This window comes from Phalacrocorax aristotelis, chromosome 1 (genome assembly GCF_949628215.1).
Source record: "Phalacrocorax aristotelis chromosome 1, bGulAri2.1, whole genome shotgun sequence".
NCBI classification, from domain to species: Eukaryota; Metazoa; Chordata; class Aves; order Suliformes; family Phalacrocoracidae; genus Phalacrocorax; species Phalacrocorax aristotelis.
The window spans coordinates 76,940,129-76,961,847 of record NC_134276.1 but is presented as its reverse complement, the minus strand read 5'-3'; the positions used below and the strand labels follow the sequence as shown (position 1 = coordinate 76,961,847).

General features: G+C 42.6%; 2 protein-coding genes across 5 annotated transcripts in view; both read left to right on the top strand.

Annotated features, from left to right (window-relative positions):
* ZBED1 (zinc finger BED-type containing 1) overlaps positions 1 to 7,594 on the top strand; it is a 58,545-nt gene extending 50,951 nt beyond the window's left edge. For all 3 annotated transcript variants that reach the window (XM_075094834.1, XM_075094817.1, XM_075094826.1), the window contains one exon: positions 2,621 to 7,594. In XM_075094834.1, coding sequence (XP_074950935.1) covers positions 2,672 to 4,759 — 2,088 coding nt within the window. In that variant the 5' untranslated portion in view covers positions 2,621 to 2,671 and the 3' untranslated portion in view covers positions 4,760 to 7,594. The remainder of the gene's footprint in view (positions 1 to 2,620) is intronic.
* Positions 1 to 21,719, top strand: part of DHRSX (dehydrogenase/reductase X-linked) — a 169,592-nt gene that overhangs the window by 5,149 nt on the left and 142,724 nt on the right. The window lies entirely within an intron of this gene.

Here is a 21,719-nt window from a genome sequence, read left to right as displayed (position 1 = left end):
AATAAGCGGCGGTGCTTCTCAAAGGCCATGAGGTGCTTCATGCCCAATGGATTTCATTCTGCAAGGTGCTGGTGTCTTCAGTTTGGCTCAGAATTAAAGCTGCTCTGGTTTTGGCCAAGCCTAGTCTACGATCACTGTTCACTGAAAGAGGAAAAATTTACCTCCTCTTATAGAAAAATGAGAGGGGTGTTGTGGTTTTTTTCCTTTTTTTTTTTCTTTTCCTTCCATAGTGCTACTTACGCTGTATAACACTTGAAGAGAGGCAGGGATGATTAGCAGTTTATATTCGAGCTGTTATGACAGCTGAAGTGTGGTTTACAGCATTATAATAAAGGCTGCGTTCTGCTGGCATAATCTTAACTTTGGCAATGCTACTCTGTGCCACTATCGCCAAGTGTCAGATTCACCTCAAAACGATGGCAAAGCTGCAACATACATGAGAGCGAAGGGTGGGGTGAGTCTGCAACACTCACTTACTCTAAAATAACTTACATTTTGTCAGTCTGTGATGAACTTTTTATGATCCAAGGTGTGTCATACTAATTTTAAATATTACAGACGCATCAATTCTTTTGTTACAGTGCCTTCCTCCTTGCTTTCAGGAACTGCCACGTAACTGCAAAGGAAACTAAGATTTAATAAATACTGGAAGTCTCTATACTACCCCAAGATACCGTGTTATGGATTGAAATGGAGGCATCTAAAAGCAATAATAATATATACTGTAATGACATATCTTGTCAATGGACAGTCTGATGCTATGGCAGGGTTACATCATTATAGATTACACCACTTTGTCTTTCAAAATCATCAGTTTTTGTGGGATTGCATACCTTGGTGCTGTTGATACGCACATCTTTGGAATTAGGCAGCATTACCATGTTGAATCAATAGTTTATCCTGGCAACTTAAAAGGCACTGAATGAATCACAGTAGAGGGCATGCTAGTAGTCAGAACATCGCCCCCCTCGGGGGGGGGGCGGGGGGAAATCTACACCCAGAAGTAAATCTTCAGAACAAATCCAATAAAATGCTTGCCCTGCATCTCTCATTCTGCTTCTAAACCAACAGCTGTGTTTAAATAAATATGTTCAGTCTTGGTAAACCTGTCTTTGGTTTTTCCTTCAAGACATTCAGAAAATGCTGCAAAATACCAGCTATAGTTCAGAGGGAAAACATCTTTTCTTAGGAATGTTCATGAACAGCAGGAGGCACGCTGGAGAAGCTCACACCCTTGCAGCAATATGAAAACATCAGATTGCTTCTTCCTCCCCCAACCAGCCAGTCTTAGCACCCGGGGATTTCTGGGCTTGGGCGCAGGTGCAGCTCCTGACGAGCAGAGAAGGAGCATTGCTTTCACGCTGGCTGCAGGGATGCTCCTGATGCTTCTCTCCTGCTCTCTTCCCCTGGATTTTTGTGGAGGAGGTTGCATCTGTGTTTAACTGATGGCTTCCTTCTCTTTCCCGATCCTGGCCAGGCTCCTAGCAAAGGGCTTGTTGCTGTCACGGTGGCTCAGCTGGTGGTGGGGAAGAAATGGAGAAGTGTCAGCGTGCAGTTGTGCTGTGCTTAGGCTTGGCTTTTTGGTGTAGCGAAATGAGCTCCGGCAGGCGCCGACTGCTGGCACTGGGCACAGAGGCGCTGCAGGCATCAAGTTGTACTTGCATGTGACCGTTTGCACAAGAAGCATTTTCCTGTGCGGATATTTAGGTTCACATTGCCAAGTCTTGCCTTATAGCCACGCTCATCTCTGGAGTGTCACCCACTTCTGACTTCTGCAGCCTTTTGAAGAAAATACAGCAAAATTATTTTCCAGCTGATGTGGATAATAACATTTATTAGTGCTTCCCTGTCTGCTTTTCCTGTAATTATACCGTACCACGATTGTGAACTAGTAGCTCAGGAGATGGCTTTGATTTCAGAGAGGACAGGAAAGGTGTCAGACGCGTATTGTTGATCTGCATGTAGCTTCAGACTCCTTTTCCTTTTATTCCAGTCAGAAAACATCTTTACATTTCAGAGGAGTTGATTAATGCCATAAGTTGCATGACAGAATTTTTTTATTATGTTTTTTTTAAAGCAAATGCTGGAACAGTTAGATCCAGCTAACAAAACTTCTTTCAAAATAAACAAACAATAAAGCCTTTGCTCCTTCAGTATCAGGTTTCGAGTGAAATAGATGTTAACAGTGAAGTTCAGTAGCTCTTAGGGAAGAGGATGTTGGTCTAGCCCTAACTATAACTTACGAATCAGGAAAATGCTATAGCAGATGATCGGTTTGTGTGGCAGTAAAGTGTCAGCTCTGTGGTGGTGATTACACCTTCTCTACCCAGAATTATGTAATTCCAGAAACAAGATTTACTCAGGTCTTCTAGCTCAGTTTCACAGCAGACTGTGATACACTAAAACCCCTTTTAATTTTTGATATTCTGAGGTCGATTCAGAATCACAAATGATGTGATTCTTGTAGGTCTCACTTCCTGGCAAATCTCATCTTTAAATTTGCAAATGTAATTAGTAAGGCAGGTTTCTTGATACATTCGCAGAAACGCTGATTTCACATAGTTAAGCGTGGTCAAACTTGTGCTTTCTCATTGTATCTTTATCTTACTGCCTTTATCAGGTACTCATTAATGAGTGAAGGATCAAAAGGTGGGACGGTGGCCAAGAAGCAATGGAGAATAAAAGTTTAGAAGGTTCCCCATCAGACCTAAAGTTAGTGGCTCACCCGAGAGCAAAGAGTAAAGTGTGGAAGTACTTTGGGTTTGATACCAATGCAGAAGGATGCATATTACAGTGGAAGAAGATCTACTGCCGTATTTGCATGGCACAGATTGCCTATTCAGGAAACACGTCCAACCTTTCCTACCACCTTGAGAAAAATCACCCCGACGAATTCTGCGAATTTGTGAAAAGTAACACTGAGCAAATGAGGGAAGCCTTTGCCACTGCCTTTTCAAAAATCAAGCCGGAGTCGTCACAGCAGGTTGTTCAAGATAGCCTCATCATGAAGACCTACCAGAACTACGAAAACAAAAAGCATCAGGAACTGACATCTGCCGTCATCAGCTTAATTTGCGAGGGCATGTATCCGGCCTCTATTGTTGATGAGCCCACTTTCAAGGCCCTCTTGAGAACAGCGGACCCCAGGTATGAGCTTCCGAGCCGGAAGTACTTCTGTACAAAAGCTATTCCTGAAAAGTACAATGCCATTAGAGAAATTGTGCTGAAAGAGCTCACCGAGGTTCTGTGGTGTGGCATATCCACGGACATGTGGAGGAGTGAAAACCAGAACAGGTCGTACGTAACCGTGGCAGTTCACTTTCTCAGCAGCAGTCCTGCCAACTGCCTGGCGGTGAACTCGCGGTGTTTAAAAACGTTCGAAGTACCAGAGGATAATACTGCAGAGACTATTACACGAGTCCTTTATGAAACGTTCATTGAGTGGGGGATCAATACAAAAGTCTTTGGTGCTACAACAGATTACAGTAAAGACATTGTGAAAGCTTGCTCTCTCCTAGATATTCCCGTACAGATGCCTTGTTTGGGGCACACTTTTAACGCAGGAATACAACAAGCTTTTCAGCTCCCCAAACTCTGCAGCCTCCTTGCCAGGTGCCGAAAACTGGTGGAGTATTTTCAGCAGTCTACGGTCGCGATGTACATGCTGAGCGAGAAGCAGAAGCAGCAGAATATTCTCCACTGCATGCTGGTAAGCGACCGTGTTTCCTGGTGGGGAAGCACGCTCGCTATGCTGCAGCGCCTCAAGGAGCAGCAGTTTGTCATTGCAGCTGTTCTCGTGGAGGACAGCAACAACCACCACCTCATGCTGGAAGCCAGTGAGTGGAATACAATCGAAGGGCTGGTGGAGCTGCTGCAGCCTTTCAAGCAGGTTGCAGAGATGATGTCTGCTTCAAAGTACCCCACGATCAGTATGGTGAAGCCGCTTCTCCACATGCTTCTAAATACTACCCTGAACATCAAAGAGAATGATTTGAAAGAAATCAGCATGGCAAAGGAGGTGATCGCTAAAGAGTTATCAACCACCTACCAGCACACACCCGAGATAGACATGTTTCTCAACGTTGCAACTTTCTTGGATCCCCGCTACAAAAAACTGCCTTTTCTTTCAGCCTTTGAGCGGCAGCAGGTTGAAAACAGAGTGGTGGAAGAAGCAAAAAGCCTGCTAGAGAAAGTAAAAGAAAATACCTTTAGGACTGAAGAGAAATTCTTCACTGTTTCAGAAGAGCCCCCTGTGAAAAAAATCATCATCTCCTCTACTCCTCCTCCTACCAGTGTCATCAACAACATGCTCGCGGAGATCTTTTGCCAGACGGGAGGCGTGGAAGACCAGGAGGAATGGCATGCTCAGATCGTTGAGGAGTTGAGCAACTTCAAGTCACAAAAGGTCCTCGGTTTGAACGAAGACCCGCTGAAGTGGTGGTCTGACAGACTAGCGCTGTTTCCAGTTTTACCAAAGGTTCTTCAAAAATACTGGTGTATTTTGGCCACAAGGGTCTTCCCTGAACGCCTTTTTGGTTCTTCTGCTAATGTTGTAAGTGCAAAGAGAAACCGGTTAGCCCCAGCTCACGTGGATGAGCAGATCTTTTTGTACGAAAACAGTCGGAATGGGTCTGAGGCAGAACCGGAGGATGAAGACGAAGGAGAGTGGGGTTTGGAACAGGAACAGATTTTTAATTTAAATGACTCGGTAAATGTAAACAACAATTTCTTTAATATCCGAGACAGTGGGTTTGTTTAAAAGGACTGCTGCGGTACATTTAATAACAAAGAAAAAAGGTATTTGTCTTAAGTTACCAAAAATACTTCTGTTTTATGCTATGAATGCTGTAAATATTTGAACAGTTGTAACAAACTTGATTCAGCTTCCATTGTCTATATTTTTCCCACTGTCTTAAAACATGAATGACTTGTGATTAAACAGCACTGAAATGAATGAGGAAATAAATTCTACAAAGACCATGATTTCTGACTGTGGCCCAGATTTCAGAAAGCACTTATCCATGTGCTTCCTTTCCACTTCCTTCAGTGGGAGACAAACACATGCTTATGTGCTTTCTATCATAAAAATATTTTCCTGAATTAGGACCCTAAGCAAGGGTGTTTTTAAGATTTATGCCTCCGTTTGTAAATCCTGTGTGACTCAGGATGTTAGCTTTAAATTTTGGATTTTAAAACACTATTTTTAAAATCCATAAATCTGAGCAGTGAATATTTTTAGAGTATATCGATGCTATGGAATGAAAAAAGATCTTGAGCCTGATTTTCTTTTTCACTACCTCATGTCTTAGGCCTGGTCTGTGCTAGATAAGTCCAGCTGGTATAATTCTGTCAATTAAGGGACTGATGTATTATTATTTTAACTGATACTGTGCTGGCGTAGGCTGTAGTGTGGATGCACTTACACTGGGATAAGTTATTTTCCTTTCCAGTGCGGTGTAAATGGCATAAACACTTCTAAACTGGTATCGCTGTGTCCACGTTAGTCTGGTTTTACCATTTAACTGCAGCAGCTAAATGGCAAAATCTTGGTTTTTTTTTTTTGGTGTGTCTAGGCAAGCCCTGATTGTAGTCTCTTGTGCTTTTACGAAGTGGTAATGAGGTTCGCAGGGTCGGGGTGGCTTTGTGTTACCTTCGCTGCATGCCAGTGTTATGGCTGATGCCACGTGGTGCGAAGCAGGCAAGGCATCAGGCCCCTCGGCGGCATTGCAGGGAGGGAGGGAGGGAAGGAGAGGGCTGGGAGATGTGTACGGGCCACGGGTCTAACAGTCTGTCTATGTTATAAAATCCTTAACCTCTTAATTTAAGTGGGGACTTTGCCCAGGGTAGCTAGAAAATTTTGTTGGTGAGAAAAGCAAAATAAAAAGCTTGAATATTATGTAAATATATTTAAAAGAAGGGGACCCCTCCATTTCCCCACATGTATTTAGTGAGTCTTTAAGATTGCTTCTTATTACTTTAGCACTTACAAACTCCTTTTTTTTTTTTTTTTTTTTTTTTCCTCCTGTCTCTTTCTGATTCAATTTGTAGAGTGGATTTTAGTTGGGTCCAGTCTAATGTTTGAGTACTGTTTCCAATTAGTTGTTGTGTATTGTAATTTCTCCCTTTGTGTCTCTACGCCTAAGTGTTTTAATCCCTTTTGAGAACTTGGCAAACAAGAAACAAAGAATTAAAACCAACCCAAACACCCCCATCTCTTATGAAATACTGTGGGTCATGAAGATTAGAGTTCATGCCTGGCACGGAGTGGGATGGCAGCCAGCATTTTTGCCTGAGGTGCGGAAGAGAACTCTGGGCATTGTCCGGTTATAGTCAAGGTTTGCTTGGGGGTTTATTTTTGTTACTGGTATCTTGCCACCCCAACCCCAACTTTAGCCTATGACTATGTCGAGCACGACCTTTCTGGAGAGAGGTTTGTTGAAGACTGGCTGTTACCGTTCTGGAGGAAGAAAGTTGGGTTTTTTAATCACGGTGGTACCCATGGGTGTTTGGTTGTAGAAGGGGCCCATCCAGGAGGAACATACAAAAATGAGAATTGTGATGGAATTGAGTCTATTGACAGACTGCTTGTTTATGTTTTGGATTAATAGTTTTTGCAAGTTTGAAGCCTCTCTGTTCTTTGTAGGGGGCGGGAAGGGGTGGCTGGGTGGGAAGGACAGAGGCTAGAGTGAAGGAGCGGTGGAGTAAATAGTAGTGAACTACCTGGCACGTGTAAGCCCAGGAAAAATGCATTGAACAGGTGGTGTGGCCTGTATTTGGCTGTCAATAAGCCTCGCTTTTCACTTTCCAGCTCCCTGAAAATTAATGTGCACTTGTACAAAGTACACACACAGTGCATCCCGTTGAATGTTGCTAGTCTCCATGTCCACCAAAGAGGTGCCTGTGATTGCCCAAGATGCAAAACACAGGCTTGGCCTAAACTCCCGCAGGTATGTAGGCTATCCGTGAGGGTAGTAAAATCAAATTATGGAAGGGAGCGAGATACAGCAGGTCCCTTTCTGATGTAACCTAAGCTCCTGTGACACCCCTGTCAGGAAGACCTCTTGGGTTTTAAGTCCACTGAGTGCCAGCTGGTGTTGGTTGTATCCACTTGCACCTCCTCCACCTGCTACCACCACCATTTGCCCTTGAGGAGCTGCGCAAATGCTAGTGCAAGGCGTGCGGATCGTCTCTGACACGAGCGTAATTCAAAGCCACGCCATCGCAACCAAGGCAGAGCCCAGAGCGCCGCTTCCCTGGCCGGCGTTCAGCCTACCCCTCTTGGCAGCATCCATCTCGTGTTTCCGTCTTCATCTTTTGGGGCTAAACGTATGCAGTGACGCTTACAAAAGCAGTTTTACTGAGATAGGTGCAATGCACTACTCCCTTCCAGCTTCTTTTTATTTTTTGGTATCCAAAATAAAACTGTAGTTGGTTCAATTGATGTATCTCAGCGTTCTTTTAAAAAAAGGAAAAGAAAAAAAAAAACACCAAACACAAAGCCATTGTTAGTCCTACCCATTGTCTGTGAGATTTTTATTTAATGTTCTAAGCCTGGAATATTGTTAAATAAACCAGAAAAATAAGTTAGTTACTAGATTATTTGTCTGATGTGTGTTCATATCTGCAGCACTTTATGACTTTGAACTCTTCTGCAACAAGGGGAGGTTGTATTCTAAGGTTTTGACACTATGCATTTATTTTCCTTTTGATCCTGTAAGTTATTTTAAAAAAAATGCTGTACAAATCTTTTGGATTAAAAAAAAAATGAAGATGAAAAATGTCAGAAGTTTAGACAGTTTCTCTCACTTAAATATGTGTGGTGTTTTTCATTGAACAACATGATTTTCTGTTGTTTAGTTGGGTGGAGAACCAAAGTTGCAGAGCTGTTTTAAATATTGCTACAACGTGAATTAAACTGTGGTGTTATTGCCAAGGGTGGGCCCAGCATACGTTTCCAAATTACGCTATTAAGTCAGATTTATGTTTGTGTTTCTTGACAGCTAATTTGAATCCACAGCCTAATGTTTCCCTTTCTCTTTGGTACAGCTGAGACATCTTTTTGGAGGGGCAATAGAGGAACTTCAGCTTTTGAGTGCTTTCATGCTGGAAAAGTGAATTTTTAAACAGGCTCTCGAAGTATGTACTTTATGTCAAAGGAAGAAGAATTGCCTTTTGCCACCAGCTAAGTGTTTCCTATTCAGATTAAAATTCAGCAGGCTAGGCAAGGTTTCTTAGGGTTAACAATGTAACTAAAAGGAGTTTTGTGTGACAGACCGACCTCTGCACGCATTTCACTTCTCTCTGCCATCGGGGATTACTGCGAAGACAAAAGGAAAACCCTGAACCAAAGTGAAGTTGAGAAGGTGAATTTTTCCAGCAAACCGTGTCTGAGGTGCCTTGGTTTAAACGAAGGGAATAAATTTCTGGATTATTTGTGGAAAGGGCGTATTATTTTAGGTTTCTATCACAGCAGTGTATTAGATTAGTTTGAAGGGTTTTCTTTAGTTAACGTCATGGTGGTCCAATTCACTTTACAGGAGCATTTGTATGCAGGCAGGAATATTAGAAAGCAAAAGAAACACTAACTGCTTATTTGTAATATTTTATAGGACTTCTGAAATCTTAAAAGCGACATGTAGTTCATTATTTTATTCTTTCCATGTGACAGCTTAAAAAGCAGGGGCTGCCTGAGGACGTCATTTCTGAAGGAGGGGAAGCGTACGGATTTGAACACAGAAGTAGTGTATTTTACATGTTCCATGACAACTGGGTAAAGGAAACTTTTTGCTGGAAGAATTGTGTTTTAGTCTCTGCACACCATACTCCTTTTGGTGGTCTCCATTTCTTGAGTGTCCTTCTCAGAGGATGATGTCTTTCTGAAGGTCTGGTGATCCCGGTTCTGGTGGTAGAGTGCTGCCTAGTCTAGGCTGTCTTTTTGGCTATGCTGAGAAGACTCTTGCTTTGGCTCTTGGTCTGCTGTTTTGTGGCTTTTTTTCTGTTTCCTTCCCCTGCCCCAGGCCAAGACTATATGGTCTGTCTCACCTTATTCCTCCAAATTACTAGTCTTCTGCTAAATTCAAGATGTGTTTTATTTTTAAGGGATGTAGGGGAATTACAGAAATCAGTTTTTCTTTTTTAATATCATTATTTGGTGCTGTAGAGGGAACGTAAAGATGCAGTATAATTGTACATCTGCCTTAAATGCACATCAGTAAAGCATGTCTAATAACCTGATATTATTTAAACTGGGAACAGACCTACAGTTGGTGTATAATGCTGTCATTTTTACATATAAAAGCATTTCCTTTAGGTTGAACAATAAAAATCAGTTAAATAGATTTTTACTGCTTCTACGGTCATTTTCAGTGCCCCTGCCGTTGGGTTAAAATGCCACAAGGGAATTCAGTTTGCTACAAAAAAAACAAACGCTAAAATACTGTCTTTTGACTTACCTTGTCTTTCAAAAACTTTTTAGTGATAAAATTTGATCTATATCTTTTTTAAAATGTAAAGGCTGTTGCAGAAACTGTTTTCAAATGACAGTCCCTCGGACTCTGCAATGTTAATATTATGATTTTTGAGCATTTATATTGACATTTCCACACAGCGTGGTATTGATTTCCCTTGCTGCCAGAAGAAAAGGTCAGTGTTCACAAAAGTGATGCTGCCATCTGCAGTGCTTTGAAGTGGTGGTGATCAGCTGCATCTTTTTTTCAGAGATGTTGAAAAGACTATTACCTGCTGCACATGTTTGCTGGTTTCCATGCATTACAATTAGTACTTATTTCCCATTACTTTAATTTGGAAAATCCTCCTTTATCGGTCTTACACTCTGTCCTGTCTCTTCTCCCTGGCCCTGCCTGGTCAGAGTGACTGGTAGGAGCAGCAGGGAGGAGAAGCCCTGCTCTCCGGTGCGTTGCGTTTTTCTTTTAGAGAGAGACTGCTGATTGAGCGCAGGTTAACTCGCCTTAAAATGAGTATAAACTAGGTCCGTATTCCAGTCCACTGGGGCAACAGCGCCTGTGCCGTCCTGCAGAAAGGCAGAGCCAGCGATTCCTCCTCCCACAGCGATGTGCGCTTGGATGTCTCGCTCAGCTGGATCAAAACTGGCTACATAAGTGGGAAGATCCTGGGGAATCGGGCTCAGCGCAGCTAGGAAAATATGCTCAGAGTCAAAGGCATAATAAGCAATAGTAGTCCTTATTGTGTGTCGGGGTAGAAACAGGGTCTGTGTTGCTCCGGTCGTTTGGGTTTTTAAGGTAAATACCTTAACATGGTACTAGTTTGTGCTCTAGGCTGAAGCTGTGCCTGGGAAATGCTGTGATTATTCAAATACTTCTCTGTTTAACGCTGATATAGAAAAGTCTGTTCTGTGGCATTCAAATAAATACTTTTATATAGAGGCTAAAACTACAGTTCCGATTTGATAGATATTTTGGGGATAACATTTATAGTGGTTTTACTGTTACCGTGGCCAGAGGTACCAGTACGTTCAGCTGTGGGAAGCAGTCGGGCACTCCTGGTTTTAAGCGTACCAGAGATAGAGGCGGATACTTGTATTTTAAACAAATCAAGTAAGAAATGTGGTCTTTATTTTAGCGCTTTTAGGTAGAAGACTAATTCAAATGCATCCGTAAATGTTTATGGTAGTATAATAATTTAGTTAGATCTAGCTGTAGAGAGTTAATCCCTTTGGTTTATTTAGTATACTGAAAGTCTGACTGCAGTTGTCCATAGCTGTGTGTACGTGATGTCACAGTCAACAGCGATTCCCCAAGCAGCGCAGAATAAGGTTGTTTTTAAAAAGGCAATTTATTTAATTACATATGACTTTCTGAATGTGCCATTGTCCCCAGACACTTGCAGTCAGGAATGAGAAATTCATCTTTTATTTCTCTGACAGATGCCGCTTTGCTTTTAAATCTTAGATGTTTTGTGTCTCTGTGTATCACCCTGTCTTTATAAGCACTGCAATTTGAAAGGGTTTCATTCTCTTTGTTTTTTAACGTGTTTTCTCATGAGTCGTCAGTGAGGTTTACAGTGATGGGAATTATAGAGTCATAACAAGAAAGATGTCAAGTCAGCAACAGGAAAGCTCGTGCCAGAAACATCCCATCCCATCCCATGAACGCTGAGTTCCAGGGGAAACCTTCACCTTCTCAAATGTGGTTTTCTGGTGGGTGTGTGTGAGAGAGAAAATAAAGTCCTTTTGCAAACGACGCACGGTTCTGCTTTGTGGTTGATAGTCCAGTTTGCTGGGAGTTTGAGTGCTGGGATGCCGTGCGGGGTTTGGCTCCAAATTTAGGTTTCTTGAGCACACAGGAAAACTTACATGAACAGAAGGAATTTAATAACAATTAAATCTGAAAAGCTCAATTGCTTCATTGACGAGAATAGATAGGAAGTGGGTCCATCTAGGAAAAATACTGAAATTGTAACAGGAGCCTGCAATTCCTGTCTGAAATCCTGACAGCATTTAAAAATACTAAATTACTATCCTTCCCCTAATCTGACATTTTGGAACTGTGTGAAACAAGTGTTTTACACACTTCTTGGTGTTCCCATGCTGCCAGCAGTGAGATCTGTTAATTTCAACACCCTGTGCTCCCGAACGGCCAGGGAAGAGTTTTCAGTAATAAGATAGCAGAGAAGAAGGGAAGAACAAGCTCTTACCGTATCCTGTCCTCTAGCATGGGAAGCCCAGGCTGAAATGGCTGTTCCCGAACGATGTTTTGACACAGCATCTCTCATTTACCATGGGCACATGTTCACATGCAATCCAAGAACTTGCCACTGATCATAATTCTGGCAGATCCCAAGGGAGTGAGTGCTGTGGTGGGAAAGAGCCAGTCTTGTGGATGAGTGGAGCCTTCTGTGTGTGGTATGTATCTCTTCTTGCCTCTAATGTAACCCCTGTTTTATTTCCTATGCAGGTAATGTGTACATTAGTGCTGGTCTTTGCTGTGTTATTTGCTGCGCAGCTCTTGCTTTCAGGCTATAAGAACAGGAGAATGTTATCTGCAGGCTTTCAAGACGTGGTGGAATAGGCAGAAGTTCACCTGTGCCGTGTGTGGTTTGCATGAAGAGTAGGTTGAGGGTAATATTTAGTTTACCCCATAGTGCTGTGAATGCGAGACTGGCATTGCTGCTAGGAGATCTCTCCAGGCCTGGTCAGAGAAATGAGATGAGAAGAGAGCAGCCTTGTGCGTCTTGTATCTGAAAGTATGATGCAATCCCCAGGTGAACTTAAAGCGCTCGCAAGAACTAGTCCTGTTGTAGTCTTGCAAACAGACTAACCATCTTGTTTGTGCCCGGCCCACTCCACCCCACCTCCCCTTCACTACTTTGGCTGATGTTCGAAAAGATTTCACAGTTCTTCTTGGAGAGATAAATTCACAGATAATATAAGAAACTATTTGTCAGTTATTAAAAGCATTGCATATGCTTTTTGTGCCTTTTTTGGCAATGCATGTTAGAGCTGATGGAAGATAAAATTCTTTTTTTATACTGAGATGGGATCCAGGAACGTCTAAAGTAGGTTGTTGTGCGCAGAGACTGGTAAACTCTTCCTGCAGTGACGGGGTTCAGCTCGGTCTGCAGTGTAGGTCTGTTGGCTGCGCTTCTGGCCTGGCTCTAGGCTGTTTAGGAAAGTTGCTGTGCTCTGCAGAGGGAAAACAGATTCCTCTGGAGTGTTTTCCCTGTGTTTTTGTGTTGCTGGGGCTGCTTTCTGGTCTGTGCATGCCTGAAGGAAGGGAATGGGCCAGGGCTTTTCCCCTCATCCGGCTCCTTCCCTGGGCTGGTTGACTGCCTTGGGAAGAGGATTGTGCAGATGGTGACACTGCTGCTAAGTTTGCAAACACCAAGACTACAAAATTATTAATTCATTTGATATTTATTTTTAGGTTAAGATTAAAATGATACAAGATGTGGCCTAAAAAGGAGCCTTCAGACCCTCTGCACTAACTCCTTGAGTCAGGTGTCCAAATATAGATTTAGGGATTTAATCCCTACAAGCAATCCATCTTGCATGCTCTGCCTTCAGAACCACTAGAAGTGCTAGCATCGTAAGTGTATCTTTTTCAATATATTTTAAATAATGGTATTTGGGTGTGGGCTGTTTTTTTAGATACAAACCACAAGTTTTCATTTCCATGTGTCCATTTTGTCTTCAGGTATGCTTCAAAATGTTTGTATCCACAGGATCATTCTGTCTAAAGTGAGTTGCTCAAACACTTGAGGTTCTAGGTTTAGGTAGACTTCAGAAGTAAGAGGAATATTTCCCCCCATGACTTCTAAGCTGGAAGTCTTAATTATTCTATTGTTGAGGGAGGCAATTGCAACTGTGTTTTACCAAAACATGGGAGAATGTGAAATGTAAACACACGCAATTTTTTTTTTAGGTAAAATTCTTAGAGTAAAAAGCTTAAGTTCAAGCACCTCCTTTTCTGCCCTGTTGCCTACATGCTAGCAATATGGAACAGGACCTGTGGTATTTCAGTGAAAGTACAAGTGGAAAAACAACCTTCTTTTATCTAGTCATTACTCTGCTTGCTAGGATGCTTCAGTTTAGATTACTGAGTCTTAACAAGCATAAGATCAACAGTTTCAGCAGATGTGAAAGAGCATTTCTATTTCTTGGTCCTTCCTTCCTTGAGAAACAGGAACTTTTGCTCCTTGTTAATGTAAAACAAAGGAAAGAGGGCAAATGGGTGTCTGATGTTACAGGTTGAAGCTTGGGTGTTTGCTTAGTGCTCATGCAGCCGAAGCACCGATGGATTTCAGAGCGGGGTGATGGATTGTGTTTGTGCTGATAGGGCATTTGGGTCTAAAGACGGGCAGATGGTATCTTGCAAAGAATACATGGCTTTTGCTTTCAGGTCAGCGCTATGCCAATAAATGCGATACTTCACCCTGAGATTTAGCTAGTTGTGCAATTAGGAACTTCTGAAACCACTCAGGGTCTCTGCTTTTTTGGGACTGTTTGAAGTAGGATCTGCTCATTTAGGTGATTGAGCAAATTCTGTTAGCATTAGAGATGCTGCAAGTCGAGATGATGATCTATAAAATGTGATTGTTCTTTTATATCATAAAGAGTTGTTTAAAAAAATTCCACTCAGTCATGCTTCGGTTGAAGGCACCGGAGGTTGTAGAAATGCAGCTGAGGAATGTAAAGCTTTACTGCCAGGGCAGTTGGGTGGGTGGCGGTCTCTAGTCATGCAGGACCTTGTGCGACTCCACGATGAGGCTGCCTGCATGGGACACGTTGCGCAACCAGAAATCTTATTTGGCTTAGATGTGAGCGCTGAAGCAGCCTCGTAAAGTTTTGCAAGACCGGAAGGCAGGAGGAAGTAGCCACGAACCCCATGATGTTATTTTTAGAGATATTTTTGTAGTAGAGTTGTAATATGTCAGTTTGCTTAGACCATACAGATGCTGTCCCACCACAAATGCTTTGCCTGGGGCTCCCTCACTCAGTGCTGGAGTAGTATTGAGGTTACATGGGCACTGATGTCTAATTCTTGATTCAACCCAATTATGGTAAAGCTTTTAGCGCGTTGAACAAATAGTCGTATGAAATATTTTGATATATGTGTCATTAAGATTATGTGGTTTTGCCTTGCCTTGCAGACAGGGCAAGATTCAAGATTTGGGAAGTTATGGAGTAGAAATGTCATAATTATATACACATACGCGCAGCTCCCTCTTGGTGTTTTCAGACACTGTCACCTGCCAGTTTCAAGCTTCCCATCCTTGCAGTTTCTAAATTACAGATGCGATTACAGACACAGTGATTTTGGGTTTGCAGCTTTATCATAGTGTATAAATTACTGCATTAATGCTGCGGATATGGTGGAATACAGCAAGGTTTAAATGGGGTTATTGCCAGTAAGGAAAGAAAATATTTGACAGCTACTATTCCTAGAGCCAATAATCAGAAAAGCGGTGATACTTTGCTTCGTGTCAGGATTGCTTTTAATAAAAAAGAAAGTTTTGAAATAAAATGACAACATTTGCTTTCTTTTCACCATATTTGTGCTCTGCTAGGAGAGGTTTGATGCTTCATGGAAAATTCAGCATGAAGAAAACAACGTCCCCCATCGTATCCAAAACACCCTCCGAGTTGTGTAAGGGTGAGGAAGAGCGCTTGGCTCTGATACGCTTCTGCTTTTTGTAGTGTGACTGTTTTCTGCCAGAGTGTGCTTTCTGAGATATGGATGTTTCGTCTTCTGACGGGATGTCTAATCGCGGTTGCTAACATTGCTCAATATTTTACATGAGCCTGGAGAAAAAAAATCCAATGAGAAACTTGGACCTAAAAAAAAGCACTGAACTTGTTTCTGAAGGAGGACCTTGAGGGAACAGTTAAAAGCTTTTTTTTTCTCTTTTCTTGTTGACACTTTGGCAACATGGTGATATAACTAAACACTCTCCAACTCTATGAGGAAACACTCATCTCCTATAAACTGTGCTGAGTTATCATCTGTGACGTTAGCTTCCCCGGTGTGAGAAAATGAAGTCATGCCAGATGAAAGCAAAGCTCGGTCACCTCCTGACCTCGGATCTCACGCTGGTGTTTCTCACACACACAAACTAGGGATTGAAGTTAATGAGCTTTATGAGTGTTCAATGAATTTAGGATTAAGTTTTTAGTCTGCCACAGTGTGTCTAAGTCGAACGCTGTGGGCAAGGGTTTGATTGCCACCTCCGGCTGCCTGGGCGCAGCGTGCCGCAGCGGGAGGCGGGTGATGGTCCATGTTAGCAATTTGTACCAAAACAACTGATATTAGGGCCCATATGCCAAGTGCTTTACAAAGTCAATCCAGAAGATGCTCTCTGCTCTAGGCAGGTTATCGTTAAAACTGAAACAGATAGCTCTGTATAACAGTATCTTAACAAACATGTCAGCCTGTCCTGGCTAAGGAAATTACAGATGAGTTGGTGTCAGACGTCGCTCTTTAAAAAAAGTTCAGTGGTACCATTGCAAATGGCTTATAAAGGATGCGACAGTCCACATGTTACACAGAATTAAAGCGACTTTCTAACTATAAATAAAACATTGCTGGTGCTATGTTTTTGCAAGCCAGGACTGACACAGTGAAGAGATGAATGTGTAATTTTTTTACTGAATGTATCCCAGCGAACAGAGTGCCTGCAGAGCCGTAAGTGCTGGCTTTTTGGCAATTGGATATAACCTGGATAACTGGAAATAAAACGTTTGTGCTATGAAATTCTTCTTACAGCAGATATACAGGGGCTTCTTGGATGTATCTTTCCAAAATAACATCTTGCTAATGAATAAAGCCATCCAGTGTGAATACAGATATCATCTAATCTGCCTATTTGAGTGCTTTAGTGCTAATTAATGCCAGTCTTACTTGCGTATGCGTAACTGGAGTCGCTGCACTGCATGCTGTGTGATTTTTAGCATTAAATAGTCTGCTGAAAATTAGTAGGGAAAAGGTCGAGAAATGCAAAATCCATGTTCTCTCGATGATGCTGTACTTCCTAATTATATGGTACAGATATTTAAAGAGCAACTAACTCGAGTCAGGAGCAAGTTTCTAGAGCTGCAGACACTGCCGCCAGTAGTGCCTGGTAGGGGCTAGCAGAGTTCTTGGTGCTTGATTGTAGGCATGTAACTTTATTCGTCCAGTAGTTTCTCATGGGTTCATTTTTGCAGTTGATCTTTTAGAGTCATTATGTGTAATCATCCAGCACTGCAGGGAGGAAAGGGATATTTGAAAATACAGGGAAGTGAGTGTAAAGCAACAGAATAGGTGAGCAGTGATGTAGCCTGGGTTTCAGCTTGAGCACGGGTATTAGGGTTCTACTACAGTGGCGTATGGTCTTACTTGTTTATGTGCTAATTTAATGACCTCTATTGGGATTTTTTTCTATGAAGTATAGCATATCTTCTACCCATCTCTTCGACCTCCATTTTTAAAGTGATTTAAAAAATTCTTATTTTCTCAAAATTTACTCAGTAAAACCAGTCATAAAGTGTTCTAGTGAGGCACAGGTGAAAACCATGATTTTTTTTCCAGTCTTCTAATCCAATTTTCAAAGAATTCTTTTTCTCTCTCAGAGAAAAGCGTATATGTACCAACATACATACACAGAGCATGACTGCAATTCAGCGACTGAGGTCTAGTTTATTCACTTCAAATTTTTCCAGGATGCTACCCTTTGCTGTAAAGGACAAAGTCATCTTTACAAGCGCGATCCAGCTGACAGCCGGTGCGTGGTTTCACTGAGGGCTGTGGCAACGGGGACCAAGGCTGGGAGCCGCGGGAGGCACCGTGGTGGCTCAGCAGGCAGCACCTGGCTGGCACGGCCCTTCTGCCAGCAGCGACTCTGCAGGCGTGATCTGCTGCTTGCAAATGCATCGGGAGCTGTGTCAGGATGGGTTTGTAGTGTGATCCCCTCTGGCTTGGCCAGTGGCGGTTTGGAGGGGGAGATGCTGAGACCTCGTCTTCCTGCTGGTCCCTGGTGCGTGCAATAGCAAAAGGGCTGGGGAAAAGCCAGGCTGGCAAAATGCCCACGCTCCCTGGAGAAACGACACCGCCACCACAGAGGCATAGGCGGGTGTGATCCTGGTGAGTTGTTCTGGGTGTCCCGCTTCATGTTGACGTCGCTCCTGTCTACCTCAGGCTTGACTGTAACTATTGCTTTTTTCACCCGAACTATTGTATTCCCCAGGCTAAACCTGCACGGGGTTGGCTTTGCCAGTGTGGATAGATACTGGTGTACTGCCGTGCTGGGAAAAGCACTGCCTTATAAAGGTACCACACATATTAGCAGAGTAACAATTGCAGAAGAACAGTTTATTCAATAAAACTATGTCCTTCTGTTTCTCCAAGTAAAATAGGAAATACCAGTAACCATGTCTGGAGTAGAGCACGGGCTTTTGCTGGTACAGCAGTGCTGGTCACAAGCTGCACCAGGGCACAGACATGTTAGCCACATGCTGTAGCATACCTTGGGAGGGAGGTGGTACTGTGGCCAAAACGAAGGTGGTTATAACCCTCAGCAGTGCTGGATTTTCTATATGGAAATTTGCAAAGCTTCAAATGCAATAAAATAAAATAAATGTTGATATGAGGACTCTACTAGCTGCTGGTACACTTTGCAGAGATGGGAGGGCTCTGTTCTCACTGCAAAGAGTTACACGCCTTTTGCCTTCTGTATCATCAGTATTGTCTTCTGAGAGGTCCTAACTCGTGGTGAAGCCCCGCTGGGGACTGAGCGTGAGAGGGCTGCCTGTTCAGACTGTATGTTACAGGGGGCTGATGGAGATGTAAGGCTGGAGTCTGGAATGGCAGCTGCATTTTAGGGTCACATCCTTCAAATCACCAGGAAGTCACCATGGAGTGTAAGGTGTGTGTTTGAAACAGGCCTTGCGTGTTCATGGAAAAAGCCCTAGAGAGAGAAATATTGGAAACAGTAGAGAGCTGCTGAACAAGCCAGTGCAAGCTCTTAGGGTTTTATTTCTCAAACTCTTTTTTCTACCCCCCTTGATATGTTTAAATCGCTAAATTTCTTTATGCTTCTCAAAAAAAAACCCAACCAAACAAAAACCCCTTCATTCAAATGATTTTAATTATTCAGCATCAAACAGAAGTTAAACATAGGTGTAACTTTTTCCTGCTTAATGTAATGTGAGGGCTGTAGATGGGTAACTGCCATCCATCAGTTTGGCAAGGTCTGTCCTTTGAGAGGAGGCTCCAGGTGTATCAGCTGCACTGGAAGTTGATTATCAGTTTGGCATGATGAAAATGGGACTATAAGACCTGTCATAATAAACAAGGTGTCTTTTCCTCAAAAAAGGAATCGTGCCTTGAAAGAATATTTCACACCAAATGGGCTGTTGTGGGGCCGTGGGATTTGAGCTAGATGCTCTGGTCAGGTGGAAGAGAAAGCAGGCGTGAAGCCTGTTTGTGCTGGCACTGATGCCTGAAAAGTGTTGGTGTTTCTGTCTGATGTCCCTAGAAGGGACTGACAGGGAGCACTGTGAAGTATCATCCTGTTTGAACTGCTGGCAAGATCAGACAGTTGCAGGGTGAGGACATAGCAAGGCCGTGCAGAAGGGCCAGTGTGGTCCCTACAGCCTTTGCCTCCCGTCTTAGAAGCAGAACGGTTGGGAGGTCTTGGTCAACAGAGACGTGTGTTTCGGTAGGAAATGAGCTTTTTCCTTAAAGAATTGGAAAGATATTTATAGGAGGTAATTCAGTGTAGGAACAAAAATGGGATGTTTGTGTCGTGCTCCCGGAACATTATCAATAATGGGACTCGTTTTGTGAGCAGTTGTGTTTCTTCAGAGGAGGGTGTGATACTAATTGAAATATTAATAGCAGATAATGACACTGTGGAATGACGGCCTCTTATATGGAGACATACTTGGAGAGCTTTTAATCTGTGTGGTAACTCTGCATATTAAAAATCTTTGACAGTTTTGATGAAGAGCAATTTTTATAGAGCATGCACAGTAGCTGCTCTTTTAAGTTAACTAATTCCCTGAGTCCCGTGAATCTGCATTAGATTAATGGCCTGTAAAATTTCATTTAAAAATAGGTTTTTCACTGAGGAATAAAAACATCTGAGTTTTTAAAAAAGTCTTTCAAAACAATTAGCTGTCTGTATTGCAAAGCAGCTACCTTCCTTGTGAGAACTTTGGTGCATATTTTTTGAGGAACAAGAAAGATGAAAATGTTTGAGTACGAAATTACTTCAGCATGTGTTAAGAAAGAGGAGTCTGAAAAGAAATCAGTCTTTTTCTAGAAAAGGGCTGTCACTAGAGAGTTGGGAAATTATATATAGTGCGGTCAAAACCTTTCTGTACTTGCACTTTCATAGTCCATTTGAAACCCCTGACCTGCTCGTGCTATCAAAGAGGAGGAAAATGAATAAAATTCCATCTTTGAAAAACAGATGTTGTAGCTGTCCTGAAGACAAAACATGTGGATGCCCTTTGTACTTCCTCATTCCAAGTTAAAACTGATTTTTAAGCAGTTTTGCTTACAGAAAACAGCTCTGTCCAGAGGCTCAGGGAGCGTCAGTGAAACTCCCCTCATTAAAAACAAAATTTAAAAACCCCACAAAGCTATCTTCCATCATCAATTTGCGCAGCAGAGGGCTGAGCAGCTCAGAGCCCCGGGCAGCCAGGGCGTCAAACTCAGGCATCGCCCCGTGCCGGGCAGTTCCCTCCAGGGCTGTGCAGCCCCACGAGCATCTGCCTCCCTCAGCACGCTCTTGTCCTACATAAGCAAGGTGAGCCTTGCTTTCCTTGGAGCCACTGCTTTGGGCACATGCACTGAGGGGCAAACGGGCACCCGTGTGAGTGATGATCTGCAGGCAGCATTTGCCACTGTCCAGACTCCTCAGCAGGCACTGGCTAGCTGAAGACATAAATGTATTGGCCAGGGGCTGGTCTGAAGGATGTGGAAGTAGGGCAGAGAGGGAGAGGAAGGGATGTTGAGGCCACTTACCATCTTTTTTTATTAAGCCAGTAGCACCCGAGGGTTATCTCACAATAATGTCGATGCTGTAATGGCTTCTGATCATTAGTCGCTTCTGAAGATTTTAATAATATGGAGATGTGCTTTTTAACATTCTGTATTTTAATTAATTGCAGGTATCTCAGGGTAGCAAGTACCAATTGGTTTATGTGCTATGCTTCCTGTTAACTAGATTTTTCCCAATAATCTCTAATCACCTTGTACCTCTCTTCCTGATTCTAATTACTGGAGCTTTGTATATGATAACAAGCACTTCAATTCATGAGTGATTGCACAGTTTTCTGAAGTGAAGTACTCCAGAAACTTTCAATTACCTTATAAGTTCTGTATACCAACTTGTGACTTCTGCTTACTTATTTACGTTTGATGGAAATGCTGTCACGCTGAAGCCACAGGAAGCAAAGGGGACCGTTTAAGTGGCAGCAGAGCATTTTGTCGGCTGGAAGAGGCAGATCTGAATGTGACCTTCAGCTGGATGCTCTTAAGCTTGATTGGGATATGGAAATTACATTCTCTGTCTCTGCAAAGCGAGGAGATGCAGTTTAGACTACTCTTAATGATCTTGTCAACTTTTTTTCCTCCCCTCACCCCGCCCCCCCCCCCCCCCCCCCGAAATCTAATGTAGTACAGCAATATTTAAAGAATTGACTTTTCTGATGTATTGGTTGCCCAGCTGTATCCCTCCTTCTGTGCTCTGAGCAGGAATTGATGGAATGATTAATTCAATCTTTTAATAGCATGTGGTCAGAATAAGAGGTGTTGGAATTTACAAGCAGTAGAAGTAGAAGCTGTAAAGACGATATCGGGGGTTGTGATACAATATCCTGTACTGTCTAGGAATATGATAATGCTGTCTATACTGCCTTGAAAATTAAAAATAAAATATTGCATCTTCGGAAAAGTATAGATCATAGTGCAAAGCAGAAATTGTTTTCTGTTGGCTTTTTAATTCCTGTAGTGAGATGCTAAAAAGCAGGTAGCAATATTTTGCTTTTGGTTTGGTTTTCCAGCTTGACCATAAGTAAGTAAATCAATCTTTCCAGTTTGACCGTAAGCAAGGAGATCACTCTTTGCTTCAGTTTCTGCATGTCGAAAGTGCTGATGAATATCTGAGTTACAGCATTTTCTGAGCTTTGGGGTACTGTAAATATTCTCCAGACTTGAAGGTTTAGGACAGAACCTTTCTTCCACGCAAGGTGTGAG